The 23,128-nt window shown below is 40.5% G+C and overlaps 3 protein-coding genes and 1 long non-coding RNA gene across 5 annotated transcripts in view; 3 read left to right on the forward strand and 1 right to left on the reverse strand.

Moving 5' to 3' along the window:
* Positions 1-23,128, forward strand: part of LOC108897524 (uncharacterized) — a 257,630-nt gene that overhangs the window by 84,853 nt on the left and 149,649 nt on the right. The window lies entirely within an intron of this gene.
* On the forward strand, positions 432-12,467 carry LOC108897484 (uromodulin-like 1). Its single transcript, XM_018697139.2, has 19 exons — positions 432-524; positions 602-660; positions 752-812; positions 1,524-1,678; positions 1,780-1,844; positions 1,954-2,047; positions 3,581-3,844; positions 4,257-4,550; positions 5,700-5,951; positions 7,321-7,635; positions 7,766-7,887; positions 8,667-8,886; positions 9,032-9,187; positions 9,284-9,474; positions 10,301-10,452; positions 10,603-10,860; positions 10,963-11,116; positions 11,630-11,762; positions 12,327-12,467. Coding segments are annotated over exons 1-19 (3,072 nt in total). The 5' UTR covers positions 432-522; the 3' UTR covers positions 12,452-12,467.
* krr1 (KRR1 small subunit processome component homolog) lies at positions 12,766-18,896 on the forward strand. The gene is made up of 10 exons (XM_018697140.2): positions 12,766-12,877; positions 13,335-13,510; positions 13,884-14,018; positions 14,252-14,377; positions 14,766-14,849; positions 15,680-15,736; positions 17,013-17,183; positions 17,445-17,522; positions 18,142-18,238; positions 18,331-18,896. Exons 1-10 carry the CDS (start codon positions 12,802-12,804, stop codon positions 18,483-18,485), a joined length of 1,155 nt encoding a protein of 384 aa, XP_018552656.1. The 5' UTR covers positions 12,766-12,801; the 3' UTR covers positions 18,486-18,896.
* On the reverse strand, positions 19,294-21,434 carry glipr1a (GLI pathogenesis-related 1a). Of its 2 annotated transcripts, XM_051077869.1 has the most exons (7): positions 21,160-21,434; positions 20,788-21,033; positions 20,580-20,668; positions 20,186-20,271; positions 19,854-19,880; positions 19,615-19,678; positions 19,294-19,569 (listed from the first exon to the last, which is right to left on the reverse strand). In XM_051077869.1, the coding sequence occupies exons 1-7, from the start codon at positions 21,328-21,330 to the stop codon at positions 19,464-19,466; spliced, it is 789 nt and encodes a 262-aa protein (XP_050933826.1). In that variant the 5' UTR covers positions 21,331-21,434; the 3' UTR covers positions 19,294-19,463. The 2 variants fall into 2 exon arrangements, with proteins under 2 accessions (XP_050933826.1, XP_018552658.1); XM_018697142.2 differs by having other exon boundaries at positions 19,294-19,678; positions 21,160-21,433.

Genomic DNA, 23,128 nt, shown 5'->3' on the forward strand with positions numbered 1-23,128 from the left:
ATTCTACACTTACACAAAACTTTATAGGTTTTGAAAGATGATTATGATTGAATCATTCAAACTCACTCTCTTTTAAACAAACATACAAAATACTGGAAGTGGCATTTAAAACAGTATTTAAATGATCATGTTGGAATATAACATTAACAGAAAACGTGTTTGAACCGTTATATATGAACGTATTTTATGGTACCTCTATTATCTTGACTAGACCCCATTGCCATCAATTGTTAAGGAGAGATTTTTTTTATTTTCTTTTATCAAGAATTATTTAAACCAGGTCTTCTCCAAAGGATTTTTGTAGTAATAATAAAGTGTCGGTATTAGTATGATGATGATATTAGACACTATGAACCATGTCATCATGTATATTCCGTGTTTCCTGTATCCGCAAGAGTTCAGTGAATCTGTGCACGTGCGTAGCGGCATCGCACACCTGTCACTCATTAGGAGTGTCACTTTGAACCGAGCCTGGACTCTGATAAACACTACAAGCTTTCCTTTGCTGGAATCATAAACAAAATGTAAGAGACTAAATATTCACTACCAGCTTTAATATCACGATTAATTCAGTGGATTAATCAGCTTGTAATATTTGCAGGTACTCGTTAGAGTTTTCGTTCATCTTTTTCTTCCTGATACCTCACACCATATCGTTTGGTGAGTAGCACGTTGTTTCCGGCATGATACTCAGGTACGATAACTTAAAGAATGTTCCATTTTGGAGAGATACCCATCAGTTTTCTTCCAGGACGCTGCGACGATATCTCCTTCTCTATATGTTGGATGAGCAAGGACGATGCTCTGGAGAGGTAAACACACGATACGCGTGTAATGATAGTGTCGTTTTCGGCGTTTTAGTGCTTTATGAAGAAAACCTCATGCCAGACTTTAATTAGTAAAATGCTGTTTATTGTTTATCTGCTAATTGACTATGCTATATCGATGGTAAAATATTACTGAGGAGTTTTTTTACGAATCATTATATTATTCTGTTATATCCAAATATAAATATAAATATAAAATATAAATATAAACAAATATTATTTTTAATGTGTCCTCAACTCTAATAACAAAATATAGTAATTCAAGTGTAGCACCAGACCAAGGCTTTCTTGCCCAAAGCAGACTCCCTGACCTTCTACCTGTCACCATAAAAGCTCCACTCTTCTAGAAAGGCCTTCCACCAAACTGTGCTGCCTAGCTGCAGGAATTTTCTCCCATTCAGGAACACAGGAATATTAGTGAGGTCCAACACTGACATTGGTTGAGAAGACCTGGCTTACAGTTAGTGTTCTGGTTCATTCCCAGTGTGTTGAGATCAGGGCTGTGATCTTCCATACTAGCCGCAGACCAAAAGTACTTAAATAGATACTGGCTTGAAGATTGACTGGTAAGCTGAAATATGTGCTAAATGAAGTAAACCGAGTAAAAGAGAGACTTTTAGATATAATTTGGAATGACCTCTTATACAACTAAAAACACAAGGTGTACCAAGACTTTACTATTTTCCTTTCTTTCAGGCAAAATGGAAACTTATGGGTCAATGGCACCTCTTTAAAATCCACCAGGAGGATAGGTAAAGTTACCTCCCTGGCAGTGTACCCAGTTGTAGAAAACAAGCTAACACTTCAGTATGGAGGCTCTGTTCAGTCATGGACTTTATCCATCACTCCACGTAAGCATGCTAGCTTTATCCTAATTTAATATTTTACCCATTAAAATATACCTGATCTCTGTAGGATATATTATAAGAATATCCTTTCATCTCACTATAAGGTACAAGATTCACTAAAATCAGAGGCCGGCAGAAACCCCTGGAGCGTCCAACGAATGCCACTAAGGTACCTCTGACATGCATCAGTAGAAGTTTATACAGGTGGATGATCATGCTTGATTTTTCTACTACAAATTGCTTTGTGTTTCAACTGCTTTCCCTCGTTCTTTCTTCAGAGCTTCCTGGACTTGTTGAGTCCCACTGAGGTGTTTGCATGTGAAAATGGCACATTATTCTTCCAGCAGGATGAAAACTTCTTTCTTGCTGTTGGTGAGTTTATTGCTATGGCTGAGACTGTTATACTGTATGTTCTGTGTTTTTAAAGGCATCATTTGGTCAGGATTTCAGTTAGGATTAATTCTGCTTTTACTGTAGACTTTAGTCTGAGGTAGGTCAGGGATGATGTTTGAATCACCTCTTAAAGGAATAGCTTAGCATTTTGGGGGAAAACACTGTTTTAGATCAATATCCACTCTCACACTGAAACCCTGACAAGTTTTTTCAGTGAAACTGACTTAAATGCTGAAGAGATTAATTCTACTGGTCCTACAACTGGAAGCTGATTTAGTAGATTTTGAATTTTGGGTGTCAGCTCACCTCTACCCAGATTTAGCATCGTAAGAGAATAAAGAATAGTTAAGCAGCTTGATGCACCTTTGGTACTTTAGGTATACATCAATTGGCCAGATGGGAGGCACATTGTCCTTAATATATCCCTGACAACAATGCCTTCCAAGATGATCCCTGCCCATTGATGAGGTCAGGTGAGAAGCCAGGTTTTGGGCCACATCTGTCTGACAGCAGGCTCCATCAGGAATGTGTTTGTAGGTTCTCATTGACTCATTCTCATTAACAGAATGTGATACAGTCTCCACAACAACAAGAAGAAAAATGAACCCTCCTTTGTCTGTTACAGTAAGAGGACAAACAGCTGCTGAAAGTGGTTAATGTAAATTACTTTACTTGAATAGGCTGTTCTGGACATTATGGAATGTCATGTAGTCACATTAAAATTCAGCCATTCTGAAGCAATTTGTCAATTAAAGTGACATTATGCAGCTATTTTGCCTTAAAGCAACATCTTCAAAATTATTATGATGGCGCACTGACTTGTGATAGAGTGAATGGTGCCTGTTTGATTCCTACTGCACATCCGAGATACCTGTTTTTGCTCTATGTCTTTGGTGAGCGGGTACAATCTGCAGGAAGTGTGTCACTGAGTAGTAGTTTCTTTCTGAATTTCATGTAATGAAAAAGATGAAGGGAGAAAATGAGTTGGATGTCGCTTTTCTAGTCATAACAACCACTCAAAACGCTTTCCACTACACACACATTCATATGTTCTATATATACACTGGACTACACACATTCACACATTGATGGTATGCCACTGGGGGCAATTCAGGTTGGATTCAGTATTCAGTATCTTGCCAAAGGATACATTGACATGCAGAGGGGATCAAAGCATTGACCTTCCAGGCGAAGCACTGACCTTCTGCCACAGAAACTTTTTGTGGACCGCATATAACTCAACTTATCCCTAAGATCTGACCAGCTGTTGACCAGGTTGATATTAAAATGTTATTCATGGTTGTTGACCTTTAGTTTAGCACCACCATTAGGCCAAAATGCCAAGATGTCTGGATCTAGACTGGGATTAAGTTTACTTACTTATGCCATCACCCTCGTCATAAGCAGTCATCCTAGTATATGTGTTTATTATTGATAGTTTAATATTGCTTTTATGTCTCTGCATCCCTGAACACTTTGTGTCATTTGAACACTGTGCTCTCTCATCCCTAGGCCACACTATGCGTCTCCCTGTCAAGCTTGAGTCGAGGAGTCCCTCTATGTTGCTGGTCTCCTGGGTGACTAACAGTCTAGCTATCAGCGACAGCCACACTGTGACCCTGTACCGCACTGAGCTGGACTCCTATAACACCCTCAGCACGGACTCTACCATCAACAACCACTACCGCTTCACAGCCCTGGACTCCTGCAGCCCCTATGTGGCCTGTGTGGAGATTGCAGGCACTCGCTCCTTCACCTGCCTCTCCACTATTACTGGTATGGACTGATCCACACTCTGCCGGTCCACACAGATGACAAAACACACATTTCTCACGTACACACTGAATGGTATACCTGTGCAGACACTTATTATTTGTCTGACTACAGTGGAGGTAAACTGAATAGTTTGTGGTGCTCAGGGCTTGAAATTTTATCTTTTTTATTTCCTTTTTTTTATTTGGGTGAACTGAAGCTGTATGCAAGTTTCTCTACTCTATGTAATGTTCATATACTAGTAAAAGGAGCCACCATATGTCTGCATGGGACGTAAAAAAAAAACATCAGCAGTAACATAAAGTAATGTAGGTAATGGGCTTAAAATGCAAAACTACCAGAGTGGCTCCTAAATATGCTTTTCACTATAGGGATTCTTGAGTACTGTAAGTCCAATTCTTTATCATTCATCCAGACCCAGATGTTCCCAAGGACTTTGAGGTGACGTCCTGGAACAGCAGCAGCATATCGTTGTCCTGGGACTGCCCCGAGAACCGCAGGTACTCTCTCTTCCTCCTGACCATCTTCTACCTCAACAGTACAGACCATGTCACAGAGGAGGTGCCCCTCTGGCACGAGGAGGACAGCTTTGCGTTCACCTTGTCCGACATGCAGCCCTGCAGCAGGGTTCAGTTTGGCCTACAGACTCTCTGCCAAGCAGGGACGGAGTCACGCTACAGCACCATGGTCCTGAATGATGGAAACTCTGGTAAGTCCTGCACAGGTTGATGAGCTGGCTAAATGAACCATGTCTGTATTTACACTGTTGAACCCATTGTTTTATATCCTTTCTAACCACAACTACATAGTTAATGTACAATCTGTGAAAACTGAACTTTTTTTTTTCTTTTATATATGTTTTCGGTGTCTTAAAGTGACAGTAGGAAACTTTTGAGAAATGAAATAACTCATTGAAATTCGCTTTCATGAAAGAAAAATAGGAATAATTAGCAGTTAATACACTCGGCTATAGCTGATACAACATCTCATATTCTAGCATGACTGCTAACATATGAAGGCTATTGTTAGCTAATCATGGTAAAATTCAGGTTGATATTGTTGTGTGACTCACATTAGACTCCTCTGCTCTTACACTGCTGCACACTGTCTTTTAGCACTTATCATTGTTTTGCAACTGTGGCCACAGTGGTTGCTCAGCAAAAGTTACTTTGTCTCTCTTGAAAGAGCTGCTGGGTCTTTGCAAGATTATTGTTTTTCTGATCTTAGTGAGAAGTTTCTGAGTGCTTCTTTGAATATTTTCAGATATTTTTACACTGACAAAAAAAATATTTTGAAATCGTGTCTAAAATCAAAATTTTCTCATTGACAGAAATTGAAAGATGATATTCAGTAATTTCACAAAATTGAAAAAATCATCACCTTCAAAAGCGTTTCTCTGTTACTCATACTAATGTGTAAAATAACCAGATTACTGAGTATGAGGCACATGTATCTGCAAGTTAATAAACTTCCTACCAGAAAATTACTCTCACATTGGAAGAGAGCATTAGCTTGAAGTGAAACTTTGGTGATCCACCGAGAAACTTTTCTCATTGCAACAGCAAAGAATAGACTGTACCATCCACAACAGTTCCAACAAAAACCCAGTAGATGATATTGTTTTCCTCCTGTAGATGTAGAGCTCCCAGTCGTTTGTGCTATTTCTATTATATTCATTAGCTCTGGTGAAAAAGGACATGGAGGAAACAAACAGTATTCATGAAGTTCAATGGAAAATACAAGAAATTTGAAAATAAAATCACCCTGTTATTAGTTTTCTCAAAGATTTATATATTTGTGGTGTAGAGTCCTTCAGAAAAGACCATAGCATTTATCAGGTGCACTCTCTGCTCCTCAGTCCACTCCAACATCTGGGCTTTGCATCAGACATCATTTGGCCCAGACACGTACACCCTGAGGTGGGAGGTGAGGAACGCCTCATCCATCTCCAGGTTCAGGGTTTACCATGATGGGGTGCTGCAGGGCACCACGCTTATGACCAACTACACTGTTGGGGGGCTGCTGTCATGCCAGCAGTACCAGGCCAAAGTGGAGGCGCTGTGTGGAGATGGAGTGCTGATGAGCGCCAAGACGGTCACAGCACACACAGGTAATGTAGAAACTGATGGATTACAGGACATTCTGGTTGAGTCAGTATGATCTCAGTGATGTTCAAAAACACATCATTCAAATTGATGGATACAGTAACTTCTCTGGTGAGAGAAGGCTTGACTAAATGATCACCTCCACCCTAGCAGCTCTGTGAGTATTTCATGTCAGTATGTCCTGTAGTAGTAGAGAGACTTCACTCAAAACCCAAATGTCAACCTCATTGACTCATACTATGTTGTGAATAATGGACAATAGAAAAATGGATGTAAGAAAACATAATTGACTTTGCATTGCATTTAAACATAGCAAAAGAAACAAGCTCAGAATGATAAATGTAGGAAATAAGGAGAGGACTGCTAAATTAAAGCCCTTGTGTGATATTCAGTAAAAGGGTGTTCAGTCAAGGGTTTGTGTTTCTCTGCCTCTGTCAGGGCCTTGTTCTCCTTTGAATGTGTCCAAACTGTTGCTTCCAAATTTTCCAAATGAATTCCTGCTCATCACCCCGCCAATAATAAGGGGTATGAAATTACAGACCGTAGGAAACACTTGCCACTCTCCAGCATGACCAGGAAACATCCATCACCATGGATACTGATAGACTCCCCCACTTGTTCAGATGAGTTACATTCTGTTCCCCCATAAATACATGACCAGAAAACACTAGCACACGCTATAAACAGAAGGTAGGCTGTGATATGTTTTCTTCAGTATCCTGCACCCGAGCTTCTAGTGAGAAGTAGTGACAAGAATGACAAGTCATCATCAGTCCAGACTTATTTTTGGAGTCTTTTTAAAGTCTGGTTTGGACTGCCCATAGTATGGCCAACACTCCATGTGAACAGAGAGGATAAGGCAAGTGTGTAGGGGCCACAGAAAGCAAAGATGGCAGCAAATTCTGTTGGATTATCTCAGAAGACAAGCAATATGTTTTATATTTATACATATTTAATTCGGCCCATGAACGTTAAGTATTATCTACTGCAGCAGTTACTTCTCCGTGTTTGTTTATTCTAAAACATGAACAAGTCACGTATGAGTTAGCATCTCAGGTAACAACAAAGAGAGTCAAATGATTTTAAGTAATTTACAATTTATTGGCTCAATAAGGAGTTGAAAAAGTAAAAGTAAAATATTTTTAAATTATTAAATATTTTTTTTATCAGCTTATTGGTGACATTTGGACTCCATTTAAAAGCACTGTCACTGATGCACTGTGTCGTGTATCTGTGTTAAAGCTCAAAATATATTTTGGTATATTTTCTACTGCTTTGGGGCTAAATTGCAAGATTTTTGTTGTTTCTCTCTCAACATTTGTCTTGTCTGTGTGTGCACTACATGTTATTTCTCTGTAATCTGTGTGTCTCCAGGACCAAGTGGTGTGTCTGAGCTCAGGTACCGCTCTAACGACTCCACTGCCGTGTGGACACCCAGTGCCAGGCAGCAGCCAGCTTTTGCCTTTCTGTACAAGCTGTCCTATGAGAATGGCTCAACCATCCAGAGCAGCAGTGTGACAGGCACAGAGCTGCGTCTCATGGGGCTGGAAGACGGGAAGACCTACATCCTTGACGTGTGGGAGGAATGTGAAGGACAGTGGGAGTCTGAACATTCCCATTTGTTCTTTGAGGGAGCTAATTCATCTTTAGGTTTCCTTATAAGAGCTGCTGGACCTGCTCAGGACCTAGGTCAGTCTGATGTACCATTAGTCTGACAAGACTCCTGTAGTTATGTGATGTTTTTCTTTTGAGAGTCACTAGTTTAATTTGACCAGACATTAACCTAACCCACCTAACTGCCATATTGTGGTTACCGTAGAGATGCAGTTAGATTTGTCCGTCATGGGTCTCATGATGGTTGTGCCCTGGTCACTGCCTGAGGAACTACAGAGTGACGTGTCAGAACCAAGAGCCAAAATGGGGAAGATTTTCAAGGATAAGGTGGGAGACCGCTCACTGTTTACATCAGTGATCACAGATTCACAGATTGCAGATCCAGTTTTCATCCTAATTGTATACACCCCTGCGTGGTTTGGATGGCATAGTCCTGAGATTTGTGTGATTGGTGGAGCTACAACATTTTCTTAAACTTATAATATTAGTTTTTGTCTGAAATCTAGTCTTGTTTTGATCTTGTTTGATTTCCATGAAATTTTGTGTAAACATCCACAGTCCCCAGATCATGAATTATAGTAATAAAATCATCCTTTAGTTATGACTGAATAGCTTCAACTTAAATTACATTCCCATCAGCCTTGGCTTTATACTGTGTTTAGTGCTAATTAGCAGCAGTATATTATACCTGTTTAACATCAGCATGTTGACATTCTCACTGCGTCAAGCGTGTTAGGCTGCTAACATTAGCATTTAGCTAGCACGGCCTCAAAGAGCACAGAGGTGCTAGCATGGCTGTAGACTCAGTTTTGTTAGAGTAGAGAAGAGATTCAAATTCACAAAGCATGAGGTAACAGTATGTGAGGTTTACTCATAGATGGCATCCTTTATTACAGAAATACAGTGCATGTGGGGGCACTTTCATTGAAGTTAAGCCCTTTCATTGAAGGAATTAATAATAAGTTTTTCTTTTTCAGTGAGAAAGGGTCATTTGTGCTTGCAGTACTGATTAATACATTTCAGCCCAGCAATTCTTTGCCAAAATGAGTTTACCTAATTTGTTCTTGAAACGTGTGTGTGTGTGTGTGTGTGCGTGCGCCTTTCAGCTGCAGGAGCTGTTGAAAGATTTCGATCAGCCGGCCCGCATTGAGCTGGCCACCTTTGAACCTGCAGAGGAGCCAGACAAAACAGAGATTCTGTTTATGTCTTTTGATGCGTCCAAAACTGAAGAGGACTTGCCCCTGCCTGTTGAAGATCAGCTGGATTACATTCGCTCCCTGAATGCAACCAACATCACAATTAGAGATGGTGTCATTCACTGGGACGGTAGGTGATGGTGAAAACCAGCTCAGTGTTATTTGAACGTGCACCTGTGTCCTTGTCAGTCTGACCATTTCCAATAATACATTTAGTCAGTTCATAATCGTCTGTTTAATGGGATTTGATTTGATTTGGCTGTTTGTTTTCTTAGGTCATGATCTGTGTGCTTCCGCCCAGCACACTTTGTGCCCCCGCAATTCTTTGTGCCTCAACACTCTGGGCTCATTTACTTGTGTGTGCCAACATGGCTACTATGATGTGAGCCCTGTCATAGAGCCTCCAACGGCTTCACATCCAGTCTGCAATGGTACAGTGACACCTTTTTGTGGGCTGTTTTTTAGCTTCATACCTTATATAATAAAATTGATTAAGATGTTTCCTTCTTTTCTTTTTGGTCAAACAGAGGACGGCCTTTTCAGTCAGTGTCTGGACAAACTGATGACTGGTGGAATAGCAAAGCCCTACCTGGTTTCTTACATTGGGGGAAAGGTTGATGTGAAGCTGAATGATGGGAGGTGCACTGTGGATGAGAGTGAGATGTTCTATTACTTCCGCACCTCAAGAAAATCATCTGAATGTGGAACAGAGAGGCGGGTGAGTGACTATGCTCTGACAGATTCTGTCATATGTGTAGAATTAAAACACAAATACAAAACAAGGCAACATTTAAATACTGATTTAGAACTCTTATTCATGTTATTATTCTCAAGTAGAAATTAAAGGGAATACATAAATGGCAGCAAATGAGTGAGTCGTTCAGAGAGAGTGGGTCATTGCACCAGTTTTTAAACCTGCTGTGAAAATGTGGTGCATTTTGTCTTTCTTTCTTCACAACCCTACAACCAGAAATAGAGAAGAAATCAGTCTGTAACCTAGAGGAGAAGAATTGTCATATCTCCTTGTTCATAACAATATAATTGACAGGAATAACTGGCCTCTTACCAATGACTTACAGTATGAATACTTAGTGCTGATCCAGGATCATATGCTCTGTGTCATATGGTCATATGGCCTAACTCTAACCCTATGCCTTTGCAGCTCTTCAAACTAAATGCTAATATTTGCAATCACTGCCACTTTCTAACATTTTTGCACTCTACACTTTACACTTTATACTTTACACTTTCCTTTTTAATTATGTATATTTATGTTCCTTGTAAATATAATTCTTGCTCTTCGCTTTTTTCTTTTACTGTAACTGTTCTTTAGCACCAATATACCAAGACACATTACTTTTATGTGCAAACTTACTTGGCAATAACGTCTGATTCTGATTAACATGCTGAATTCAATTTACGATTAGCATAGTTAGCATGCTAACGCTTACTAATTAGCACTAAACACAAAGGACAGCTAAGTCAGCAGGGAATGTCGTTAGTTGAGGGGATAACCTGCTGTAAGTTATTTGTGTTGTCTGTAGGTAAACAAAACCCACATTGAATTCCAAAACACTTTGACTGTGACCTTGACCAAAGAGCAAACCATCAGCCGGCGGGATCTCAGAGTTGTCTGGAAGTGTGTCTACCCTCGGCATTATGTTCGCAACGCTCAAGTTAGCATGGATATGGAGTGGTGAGACAATTCATATTACATATTTTAGGGCATAAGTACTACAATATTTGCCAGAATTCAAATTATTGTTTTTCCAAAATACATCAGAATCAGTGATTTTGACACCTAATGTATATCGTTTATACAGATTCTTCACTTGTTTTGTTGTAGGCTCTCCTCCCTCTCCCTAGTGGAGTTTAACTCATCACTGCAGCTGGTCCTGACCATGACCCTGTACAGTGATGAGTCATACACCTACAGCTACAGGGATGCCATAGCCCTGGGTCTGGAAGACACACTGTTCTTCCAGGTGGCCCTGCAGACCAACAACTCTTTTGCTCCAGACGTGTTACTGCAGGTGGAGTCATGCTGGGCCACTGAGAGCACCGACCCAGAGGATACTGTCCAGGGTGTTCTTCTTCAGGACGGGTATTATTAAAATGTGATTCTGGTGGACTGACTCATCAGTTCAGTGTGAAGACAGTTGCCTTGAGTGTTAATGATAATGAATGGTATCCTCTTTTGCCCCAGCTGTCCTGTTGACAACACGTTCCACTGGCTCTCAGTTAACGGCCTGGCACAGACGAGCAGATTTTCCATTCAGATGTTCGCCATGCCCAAAGGGTTGCCCCTCTATATTCACTGCTTGGCCAACATATGTGGACACGATGAAGCCTGTACAAAGGTAAACTGAAGAGTTGTTTCAAGGTTGAGATGCATCCGAAGCTGTTAACATATTGGCCACATTTCGTGGTGATAACATGTGACATGTAACATATAAATCTGGGTATCCAATCTGCAAGAAAATTTGCCACAACCTCCAGATGTGATTCGAACTATCCAATAGCATTAATCACAATGCATTCTGGATGCATTTACATCTACTTATGCCCCTGCTCCAGCAGCAGTTGTGGCTGGAGTACGTCCAGCCTATTCTCGTGAGAAGGTGATATCTAAGGAACTCTTAAGGGATTCTGTTTTTGGTGTTCCTCTTGGACTCAAGGATGAATTGATTACATTTTGTGGTCAAAGGTCAAGGTCACTGTCACCTCACATCAGTCCCATTCTTGTGAATGCTTTTCTCAAGAACAATCAAGTAATTATTACATCTGTCACAGATGTCCCCCTGACTCAACAATGGACTGATTTAGAATTTGGTGGTCATTTAACACAAAGTTTCTCACTTATTTTGTTGCAGAATTGCACCAGCCAGCAGCGCAACAAGAGGTCGGTGAACCAGGTGAACAGACAGGGGAAACAGGCTGCGGTAGTGTCTGCTGGACCTGTGGTGATCAACACAAGAGTGAAGTCAGGAGTCCAGCCGTCTCACTGTGAGTCTATGTGTCAAGGAGACAGACCAGATGCTCCATCCAGGACATTTTGTTTTTGTCTTACTCAATCATAACTTGTTGTCAAATCTACACTGAGTTTTTGTCACAGAAAGGTTTGGACAGAGGTGAAATCAGTTTGTTGGTGATGATGTTGGCTTAATAAGACAAATATGCACACACATTGTTGTGGCTTGTGAAAATATTTTTCACTCTGCAAACGTTGGTGTAGTTACTACATGGGACAATAGTTAGTTCCTTTGCTTTTTCTTATTTTATATTTTGATCATTTTATGTTTCTATCACTTACTTCAAATAATGCTATTTTTAGTCATTTCAAGATAAGGATTCCTGATGCTATCTGCCACTGATTATGTCTCATTTTGGAATGTTAGATTTTATCATTGAAATTAGATTGAAATGAGTGAAGTATTGTATCCAAAATATGTCATTCAGTTTGGTTTGAACTCTGTGGTTTTCATTATCATAATGAAGAGTTCAGTGCCAGGTATATGTGCCCTCTGAATACAGCCGTGGTTAACTCACATGTCTCCGTCTCTTTTGCAGGGGCAGAGCACATAACAATGATCTCCATTGTGGCTGGCTCAATAGGCTTTTTGGGAGTAACCATACTCTCAGTGAGCGCAACCAAAGCAATCATGACTTACTATGAACGGCTACAGCTGCAATAAAGTTCTTTGAAGGTCATCTATAAGTATCTTATGTCAGATCACTATTAAATAAGGCAGAAATGACAGAATTCTTCAGAATGTTCCTAATATGTTAACACATATTAACCCTCTAATTATGTTTGACCCATGAAGTTATAAAGTATACATACAATAATATTCATAGGTCCATAGCACACTGTAAAGGACTGAAATGCATATTATCATTGGAGGTTTGTGCTGATCATTATAATGGATAGAAAATTTACAGAAAATGTGGTGGCAGCAGCGCGTTGTCGTAGTTGAGTAAAGACCATCGACCACTAAGTCACGCAAAGAAGAAAATCTTTGCGTCACTTCCGCTTTTGTCCAACATGGCGTCTTCCACGACGGGCGACGGCGTGAGTGAAGCGCAAACAGGGAAAAAATCGAAAAAGACGAAAAACCAAGGTAAGTTATCGCTTCTGTCGAGTTGGAGACTGTTAACTGATACCTGGCATTCTATGCACTGGGAAGCTTAGCTGAATTTTATCGGCTCATAAGCGTGTTGACATGTCGGTTGTGAGGTACACATGGATGACCATTGAGCTAGCAAGAGCAGCTTGTAAACATCTGCTGATTGTTTTCTTAAGGCAGGAAAGTAACTATTTAGATTCTCCTGGGTAATGAGCTTTGTGGTTGTTTTTGGAAGTAGCACTTCAAAAAGTGAACAAGGTTCATATCTAAAGTAAATTTTAAAAAATTGTTCACTTCCAAAGCTGCAAGCTCGGACATTACTCCCGTGGTCTTTGCTAGTACACGGAGAAGCTGCCAAATCCTCGCCAAACTCTGGCAGTTTAGTGTTGTTTTGCTTTGTTCAGACATTGTATGTATGTCATACCATGTTTCTGATGTCTGTGTCACGCAGTGGATGAATCTGAACTCCTGACTGTTCCTGATGGATGGAAAGAGCCAACATTCACCAAAGATGACAACCCCCGCGGCCTCCTGGAGGAGAGCAGCTTCGCCACCCTCTTCCCCAAATACAGAGAAGCCTACCTGAGAGAGTGCTGGCCGCTGGTGGAGAAGGCTTTAGGAGAGGCAGTAAGTTCACTGAGTCAGGACAAGCAGACCTCCAACTCTCTGAAACAAAATCACTTGTGTATAAAAAATATGTTTCCATGTACTAGGAATTTGATTTCATTGGTCGATTGTGTTGATCCATTAAGTACATACATTCTTGTCCCATTCCCCTTTAAACTTTTCCATTTGTGCATTGTGTAATTTCTATATTTCAGTATTTGAAGGCAACAGAAGTTTGTTAGAGTTGTGACTTGTTTACAAAAACTGGATTTATCAGGAGATAATAGCAGATTCCATTTTAAATTTTGAAATTAAATATGAATGTAAGTTTCAGGCCTGTGCAGTGTAGTTCAGGTATTGATTTAATGTTTGTGTAATGTTATGTTTCTCATAGCACATAAAAGGCTCTCTGGACCTGATAGAAGGCAGCATGACAGTTTGTACCACTAAGAAAACCTTTGACCCGTACGCCATCGTAAGAGCCAGAGATCTCATCAAGCTGCTGGCCAGGAGCGTCCCGTTTGAACAGGTGATGATCTGGCGCTCACATACATGACATCACATACACGACCCTGCTGTCAGTAGGGTTATGGTCAGTTGCTGTTTGTCTTGTTCAATATATTTTGCACCACATGTCATTTATAGATATTGTTTCTTATTTGCTCTGACAAACTCTTAGAGCTTGACAGCAGCAGTTACAGTGGTGGTGGTCTTTGTTATGAGGTTGTTTTGCTTACCGTTCATGCTGTTTTTTGCCTCCAGGCTGTGCGGATATTACAGGATGATGTAGCGTGTGACATCATCAAAATTGGCACCCTGGTTAGGAACAGAGAGCGCTTTGTGAAGCGAAGACAGCGGCTGATTGGTCCCAAGGGCTCCACCCTGAAAGTGAGTACCATACCAGAGTCCAGCTTTCATGGACTACATGTCATCCCTGCTGGGTAGTTATCTCAAAGATACTTTCTTGTTTTTGGCCGATAAGAATTCTGATTCTCGTCCCCAGTAACTTACTTCCATCACTGGGCTGCACAACAACAATAAAGCAGAAACACATTTTAGTTTCAGGCATCCCAAAATATTAAACAAAGCATGGGTCTGTGTTTGTAATTGCTGTGGTGCACTTTATTGTAAATGTCTCTAGGTGGCAGCATTGCGTCTGATCAGCCACAGCATCTGAGTGTTTGCATTATTGGATGAATATAGCAACACTATTAACAGATAATTGTTTAAAGTCTTGAGTTGAATGTTTAACTGTTGTCCTGTCTCTTCTCTCCAGGCATTAGAGTTGTTAACCAACTGCTATGTGATGGTGCAGGGCAACACGGTGTCAGCTCTGGGGCCCTACAACGGTCTGAAGGAGGTAAGACCTACACAGGAGTTAGATATCATGTGGAGACACTGACCTCCAGTAGGTGATCATGACTTCAAAATGACCAGTGTAAACATCATTCACTGCTAAAAAATCAGCAAATTGAAAAATGAACTTTTATCCGTTATAAGATGAATTCTGCTCATGGAAATATTTCAGCGCTAATTGAATTAAACGTGTGCGCTCAGACTCGTAGCTAAAATTCTGAACCCACAGTTCTGTGTGTGTTCTCTGCTGCCTGTGTTAAGGTGCTCCACAAAACTCCCCTCAGGTTTAATTAGACTCTGCTGAGCCTAGGTAGAGGTGAGATGAAACTCTAATGAGCCCTGTTGGGAAATCTGGATTGTTTACAGCAGTAGAACCCAGCAAAGACAGTAGTGCTAATGTGTACAGAGCCTCAAAGTAACAAACTACTAAAGTAATGGCTTTAGCATTGCTTCAGCTAACAGGAGCTGTGTGGCTAAAGGTAGTAATAGTGACATCACAAATAAAATGTATAATTATGAAATAAAATAGATTCCTTAATAAGGGCATTTCTATAATGAAATAACATTTTATAATGTCTTGTTTTAATAATTTCTTCATTTAATGTTCACTGGTTCTTTTGTATATTTTGCACAGTTTGATCATTTATTTTAGTATGTCTCTTTATTTATTTAATTTTGAACCTTTCCATTAATGGACTTCCATAAATAGGGGATGGTAGATGCTTTCCTAATCATTTTTCTCTAATTCTCAAATATTAAGAGTAGCATTTTACACAAAGAGCTGAGGATGCAGAAAGTTTTTTTTTCTTAAATGTCCTCTGCTCTGTTGTTCAGGTACGCAAAGTAGTGATGGACACGATGAAGAACGTCCATCCCATCTACAACATCAAGGTATGTTCAAACTGCTGACAGAAACCTGGCTGATGGGAGGTTTTCTGCCAGGCCACAGCTCCACAGCAGTAATACTGGTTAGACTGAAATGTTTGGACAGACTCATGATTCATGCCTGATGAAGATGTTTTCCATCCTTGTTCTTGATCTCCTGACTGAGATAAATCTCTCTGGGTTTGTACGCCATGGTTGGCTCGACCTGGAGCTGAGGGCATGAGAGAAGCACTCTTTCAACAGCAGTAATTCTTCTTAAAGCAGGGCTTTCATGACTACCAATCTGAACAAGTCACAGCTCTTTTATCTTTAACTCTGTTTCAATCTAGCAACATTGTGAAGCAGCCATCATGTCTGACTTGTTTAATACATGTAATGGCCTTAGATTCTCTGTTAGGATCTCAGCAACAGTTACTGAACAATCCCTACAAACAGTGCTGAGATACTGAGAGCAGATTCTGGCTGCAGAGACGCTGCAAGATGTATTGAGACATTACTTATCTTCACTATATTACATTACAAGCTTGGGATTTATCTGATCCACAAAGCTCGTCTAATGACTTCACATGTGATCTATCTTTTTCTCCAAGCTGCTTAACTGCTTATCACTGAGGTTTTTAAACGTAGAGAACAGAGGAATTGTTGTCAGCCCTCATTGTTTTCAGGCCTGTTCTCCTTCATCATGATTTGTCAGAGATGTTATTATTATATAATGATTGCATCCATTCAATGTTTCAAACACAGCCTTACTGACAAGAGGTGCTAAAAAATGTCAGGTGTTTTTTAAAGATAAACTTAACCCAATCATCAGTCACTAGCATTGTCATCATTTCCCTGTGGTTCTTTCACAATAAGATCACATTGGCTGAAATGGTTAACTTGGCTTACTAGTGTTTGTAGTTGTTAACTATCTGACTAGTTGAGTGGTTGGTGAAACCTCTAGTATAACAGAGATGTGATCAGTATTTGAACTCACACTGGGATACGTGGTTCTATATCTCTTCCAGCAACTGTCTTGTCAGACTGTGTGAGGTTTAAGATGAAGTTATGTTGAGACATTAATGAATGTTTGGTCATTTTTAAGATTTAAACAGTGAGAGCGAACAATAAAAATCTTACTATTAACACTAAATCAAAGCACTTGAGTAGTGACAGCCACAATGTTTTAGTGTAGACTGGGCATATGGTGTGACAGTACATCATCACCAAAGTGTGATATCTTTATTATTCCACTCACTCCCCTCCCCACCTGTCCATGATCTCTGATGGTTGGAATCATCAGACACTGATGATCAAACGGGAGCTGTCCAAAGACCCCGAACTGCGAATGCAGAACTGGGAACGTTTTCTGCCCAAGTTCCGCCACAAGAACTTGGCCAAGCGCAAGGAGCCCAAGAAGAAGAGCGTGAAGAAGGAGTACACACCATTCCCTCCACAACAGCCAGAGAGCAAGGTCAGGAGAAGTTTGTTTGAAACGAAATGTTTAGCATAACTGCTTCAACATTATTTTAATAATCAAAGACAGCATATCATATGTATGCATGCTTGCTCATACCACAACAGGTACGTTAAAGGTCAGTCTGATTAAAAGATGGGATTTAATGTAATAACAAGACAACTGAAAATAAATAATTTTAGCCTTGTCGAGGTTTAGGACTAATTTGAACATTTAAAACAAACTTATTTTAACACTGATTCCAACACATCTTTGTAGGTTGACAAAGAGCTGGCCACGGGAGAATTCTTCCTGCGAGAAAGTGTGAAAAAGAGGAAGAGGATGGAGGAGATTAAGGTGAGCACTGACACGTCTGTAGTGTCGTTTTACACGACTGATGCGAACATCTGTCTTCACACCAGCCTGTTCCTGAAAGTGGGTTGAACAAAGTTAGAGTTAGAGAATAGAATCAATAAGTTAACGCTGTTACATTTTATTCAGCATTGTCCACTCATTCATTATTTAGCAGACTCTAATATTTGTAATGGATCTCGTTCATGTATTTATAAAGCTGTATCCTGATGGGAATAAAGAGCAGAAGTTTCTAGATCTCTGACTGTGAAATGGTAACTATGATGGGAATGTATCATCAGTATGACCAATAGGAGAAGTGTTTCTTCATAGGTCATTGTCTTGTGTGTCTAAATTAGTCTAAAATAATAGTACAGTAAATGTTTGAGTGCAGGGAACTGTCTGACATTATAAAAACCCACTGCTCATAGATTTTATTCTGAGGACTGGATGAATCCACCATGTGTAATATGTGACTGTGAGGACAGAGACATTGGTCTCTTCAGGCTCATCCAGATCAGGTTCACAGAGCACGCCGCAGAAGCTCACCTTAAAGCGCTAAATAAAGAGCTGTGTCATATTCTGAGAAATGACAAATGTGGTTGTCATTGTTCCTCTTTCTCAGGTCAAACAAGCGGAAGCACTGACCAAGAAGCAAGAAGAGCGGAACAGAGCTTTCATTCCACCTAAAGAGAAGCCTTTAATGAAGAAGACTGCTAAAGGTAGAAATGAGGAAACGAGCATTTACCTGAAAACAAACTGTGTGCTGTAAAAGAACCACTAACTCACATCCCACCTGTGTTGACTCTTGCAGCTCCTGCAGATGGCAAGCTGGACATCAATGCCATCAAGGACAAAGTGAAAAAAGCCAAAACCAAGAAACTGGGGGCTCCGCCAGTAAACCCAGCTCCTCCTACCAGCACCTCCACAGACAAGAAGAAAAAGGCTAAAACTAAGAACAAAGGCTAACCACAGACTAACCCCACCGCTGTTGTAATGTCCACCACGTGATGTGGTATTTGTTGGACAGAGTAAGGACTCTGTACGCACACCAGAAGATGGGACGTCAGACATACTGTGTGCACTTGGATCGACGCAAATTCCAATCCAAACTGTCACTGATATTTTTATTGAACTACTTTTGTTGTTGTGAGGAATGTCCTGCTTGTTTTTCCTGTGTGTTCATGTGTTTTGAACAGCAGAAGAGTTTGCTTCTGTCTGCCTCATTTGTTCCCTTCTATCAATTAAGATTGTCCAGATTTTGTATGGTCAGTATTTATACCCTAAAAAGTCTATTTTTCTCTTTCATAAAGACTGATGTGTGTTCAGGAGGCAGCAGATTGAATCAGATGGAAATACAACCTGGATTTTATTCTTGTATTGTTGGCCTACATTCTTTTTAGTGGCTACATTTTACCCAGCAGCTTCGTTATAGAGCCTCATGTTAATCGCCTTGCAGAGCTGTAACTTTTCCAACATGATATCAGTGTTATTATTGTTTAGCTGTGTGGGGGTGGAGTTGGGTTACAAGCTGTAAATGCAGCACTGACATATTATCAGCAGCTAAAGTTGTCATGAAGGTGATGGTACACAGTATACATAGTCCACTGACCTGTTTGTTCATCTAAAAATACTGATTAGTGCAGCTGTAGACTAATGTAGTCAGCGTGGAGGCTTGTGGTCACGATGTTGATACAGCTGACTGGAATGATAATAAAGCTGGTGTAATGTGACACTTGCCAGATATTAGATGGTAATAGATAGAAAGGACAACAAATTAGTTCTTTACACATGCATGTATTTTTTTTTTTTTTTTGAATAGGTTATGTACAGCTGTTGGGATTTAAAAGCAGTATACAGACCAAAAATTAAAGATTTAATTGAACTCACATCTTTTTCTTAACACTTGTTGGATAAGTCCATGTTGTTCAGGTCAAAACAGGGGTTCTACTCATAGCAGAAAATATCAGGGTAACAGTAGTGGACTGCATATGCTGTGATGAAGGTGAAGATAAGCGCAATGGGCCGGGCAACCAGAATAGTCACAAAGTGGTGGGAGTCAGACAATTGGGAGTCAGACAATTGGGAGTCAGACAACTGGGAGTCAGACAATTGGGAGCTTGCAACCGGGGCAGGGTCCCAATCTGGGGTCCAGCTGTATCCTGGAAACACAATAGAAGTTGGAGTGAATGGTTCCATTATCAGTTAGTAGTTTTACATGCTACATTGCTCTCTTTGAAACTAACACTGTTTGACACTAGTGCTACGTTTTAAGCAAAGTGCAATGTTGCATCTGTGCATCAAACTGTTTTCTGGTTTAGGTGTCATTACACTTACTTTTCTGTGAATCTCGTTTTTTGTTACCTGCAAGGACAATGAGACACATTAGAAATGGTGGCTATACCTATTTTAACAGAAGTTCTGCTTTCTTTGTTTTGCCCTTCTTGTTGCAGTGCTCTTGTTTTTTTCTTTCTTTTTTTGCCTTACTTCCTTAAATTTGTGGTATTCAGTCTTGAAATGATTTAGTTGTGTCTATACCCCAGGTCACATAAGAACAAGAAATGTGGTTTGAGTGAAAATTGACAAAAAAGCCAAGTGATTTTTAAGTTTAAATCTAAAAGAAAGGAAGGATTATTGACATAAAAAAAAAAATGGGACTGAATACTCACAGCAGAGATTGTCCACACAGGTGTCTTTACACTCGGAGCAGGCTGTCCCTTGAGATTTATATGGTTGCTGTCCTCTTATGTTACCCCTGCACAAGGAACAATTATCCAAAATCACTTTCCCATATTGTTTAGGTAGCATACACATTAAATACTTGTTAGTAGGATACATGCATTGTTGGTTTTAGTAAAACTGGCCTGTTTTTCACATGAAATTAGGACTGAAATTGAGCCTAAATTTTACAAAGTTGACAAGCGGTGCCACTTCTCATATAGTACCACCTAACATCTTTGGAGATCTTTGAGCCTTGCCTGTGTTAAGTATCATCAGTTTACCTCCAAGCCCGAGTCATAAACTCAGAGTTGTAGGTGTTATTCACAGATGTGTTCAACTTACCCTTCAGCATAGTTGCAAACAAAAAGGACATTTTTCTCTGTGCACAGCTGGGCGGCACAACCAACCTTGTAACTGCTTTCCCACACAACCTGGAATCAACAGAGGGTTCAGTTGTGCAACACAGACTATGCTGGAAAACATGTTCCCCTTTTTTAATGTACCCTCGACATAGAATAAGCTCAAAATCATCAACAGTAAAAATGCACACCTGTGTGTAGTGCCCGCAGACGTCAGTGCAAGTTCTCGATTGGTAGTTGTAGTTTGCTTTTTCATCCACCCATCTCTTTACGGCGAATGTCACATTAAATAATGATTGGCTACCCATCCATATGTTTTCTCCAACAGAGGAGAAGGTAGGGTGCACACGGCGGACATCTTCGAGGTAGACGTTGTGTTTAAACACGCAGTGCCTTGCCCATGCTTTTGCAGTAATGGCCAAGCCCGCATCCCATGACTGGATAAGAAAGACAGAAAATATGAAGCAGCTGTCCTCTGTCCAAGCTCTTTTCTTTGGCAAAATATTCATAAACATTTTCTCATCATTAAAACAGTGAGAAATCCAAGTGCCTATTTTGCCTACCATGTACAGCATGTTACTGGCAGGTGGACTGACAGATGACCGCGCCCTGTTGTGCTCCCTCACACATTCATTAATGAACTCCCCATCAGTGATTTCTGGCACCAAGACTGAACGCACCCTGGAGTCCAGGATAATCCAGGCCCACAGTAACATTTCCAACACGCTCCCCATTCTTCGAAGGATAAAACTCCACAAGCGAAGGCACAGAAGTTGCAGATTGTGAAATACGTTCGCGTCTATCAAACTGCCACAGGAAGTTACATACTCAAGAGGAACAGGATGTATTTGCTGTTTTTAGAGTCAGTGTGATGGTTTATAGAGGTACTCTGAGAGTAAAACGGAGAGTATTTAAATTTTCACACTTGGTGCAGTGTTCACTAAAAAAAGAATGTGACTCAGGCATTTTAGACACAATGTGCACTATAAGGTTGCTAAATTGATGGAGTATGCATGCAAAATTATTCTTCTAGGCTGTTTGCCAGTTTCAGTTGATTCAGTTTGATGTTTTTGCAGTTTGCTATACAAGGGGGTTTTTCCTGTGTGGAGTTTGCATGTTCTCCCTGTGCCTGTGTGGGTTCTCTCCAGGTTCTCCAGCTTCCTCCTGCAATCTGGTGATCTGTCCAGGGTGTCCCCCCACCTCTAGGCTCCAGCCTCACTGTGACTGTGACCATTAAGGATAGGCAGTATAGATAATGGATGAGTCAACTTTGGGGGGCATCAAATCTGCCTACACTGCTCATGCTTTAAAGGTTGAGGGGCTGGAGCCAACCCTGGCTGATACTGGGCAAGAAGTGGAGTACAACCTGGACAGGTCTCCAGTCTTCTTCTTCTCATTGTTATTTTCTCATCTCTTCTCCAGGCAATGACATGTTTTGTTTCCTCAAGTAAAGGATCCGAAGGCCTTTTGCTTACGCGTGGTATTGATAAAAGACTGGCGTATTCCTTCAAGGCCCAGCCAGTCTGGGTTCTCCTGGTGCATGTGACACATGGTCACATCATTCAGCCTTGTTTGACTCATCGATGATCTAAGTCATGTCTAAAACCTCCTCAGCACACTAAAGCTCCTCTCAGCCTCTACAGACAAAGCCGGGATGACCAGCACAAACCTTGCTAAAGCATCAGTTATATTCCCTTGCTTTTTTCATTTATACTCCACTTGGATGATGAATTTCATACATGCACAATAGATTGTCCTCTGCATATACCGTGCAGATCAAAATGGCAACATTAACGCAAGAGGAGCTGCTCTGTCTATCTGAAAACATAGAAGAAGATGACAACGTTTACATCACGCTTACCTTAGTGGACCTTGTGTAGTGGTAGAGGCGGAAAGTATAACACATTCTGACTGAAGAGACTTCTCACTTCTGGCACCATTTCCCAAATAATGTTAACAACATCTTGATTGTCCACACAGGTGTCTTCAGTCTTCTGTCATGCCTTCCTCTCTTCAGCCTCCCCCAACACCTCCCTATCTTTCACTGATCTGCCACCAAATACTGAAATATTTCAGAATAATACAGTACTCATATTGCATCAGTATTGACAGAGGGGTGTGATCAAAACCACTCAACCACGGCATCCAGCATCAGAGGGCATTAATGGAACCCACTGCTTCCGGAAAACTCCCAAGGGTCCAGCTCACTCCAGCAATTGCATGCTTGCTCCTCTGTCCTCTGGGAAGAAATACACAATACACACGATCACTTGGCTGGCAATCACTGGGCACAATTACCTTATTGTTTATAAAAAAGCTAGCTCCACCTAAACCAGCTACAACAGTAAAATGCTGCTTATACATTGATGCACCAATATTAACAACCTAATAATATCATATATAGCCTAATAATATGTCACTCACAGGACCAAACTTTATTGTCGATACAGTCTGTGCATTTGACTCATATATAAATAAACTTACTTACTTACTTCTACTCCTACCATGTTTTCTTATTTAAAAAGACTTTAC

The sequence above is a fragment of the Lates calcarifer genome, linkage group LG18 (assembly GCF_001640805.2).
Source record: "Lates calcarifer isolate ASB-BC8 linkage group LG18, TLL_Latcal_v3, whole genome shotgun sequence".
Classification (NCBI taxonomy): Eukaryota; Metazoa; Chordata; class Actinopteri; family Centropomidae; genus Lates; species Lates calcarifer.

Excerpts from the sequence above, each read along its gene's own strand:
- LOC108897484 (XM_018697139.2), top strand. Across the intron at positions 813-1,523 it reads AAGGACGATGCTCTGGAGAG|GCAAAATGGAAACTTATGGG; the intron begins GTAAACACACGA and ends CCTTTCTTTCAG. Across the intron at positions 11,117-11,629 it reads ACGATGAAGCCTGTACAAAG|AATTGCACCAGCCAGCAGCG; the intron begins GTAAACTGAAGA and ends ATTTTGTTGCAG.
- krr1 (XM_018697140.2), top strand. The coding sequence starts at position 12,802 with ATGGCGTCTTCCACGACGGGCGACGGCGTGAGTGAAGCGCAAACAGGG. Across the intron at positions 14,850-15,679 it reads CCTACAACGGTCTGAAGGAG|GTACGCAAAGTAGTGATGGA; the intron begins GTAAGACCTACA and ends TCTGTTGTTCAG. Across the intron at positions 15,737-17,012 it reads ATCCCATCTACAACATCAAG|ACACTGATGATCAAACGGGA; the intron begins GTATGTTCAAAC and ends TGGAATCATCAG.
- glipr1a (XM_018697142.2), bottom strand. The coding sequence starts at position 21,330 with ATGGGGAGCGTGTTGGAAATGTTACTGTGGGCCTGGATTATCCTGGAC. Across the intron at positions 21,034-21,159 it reads CCAGTAACATGCTGTACATG|TCATGGGATGCGGGCTTGGC; the intron begins GTAGGCAAAATA and ends TTTCTTATCCAG. Across the intron at positions 20,669-20,787 it reads TCTGCGGGCACTACACACAG|GTTGTGTGGGAAAGCAGTTA; the intron begins GTGTGCATTTTT and ends TGTTGATTCCAG.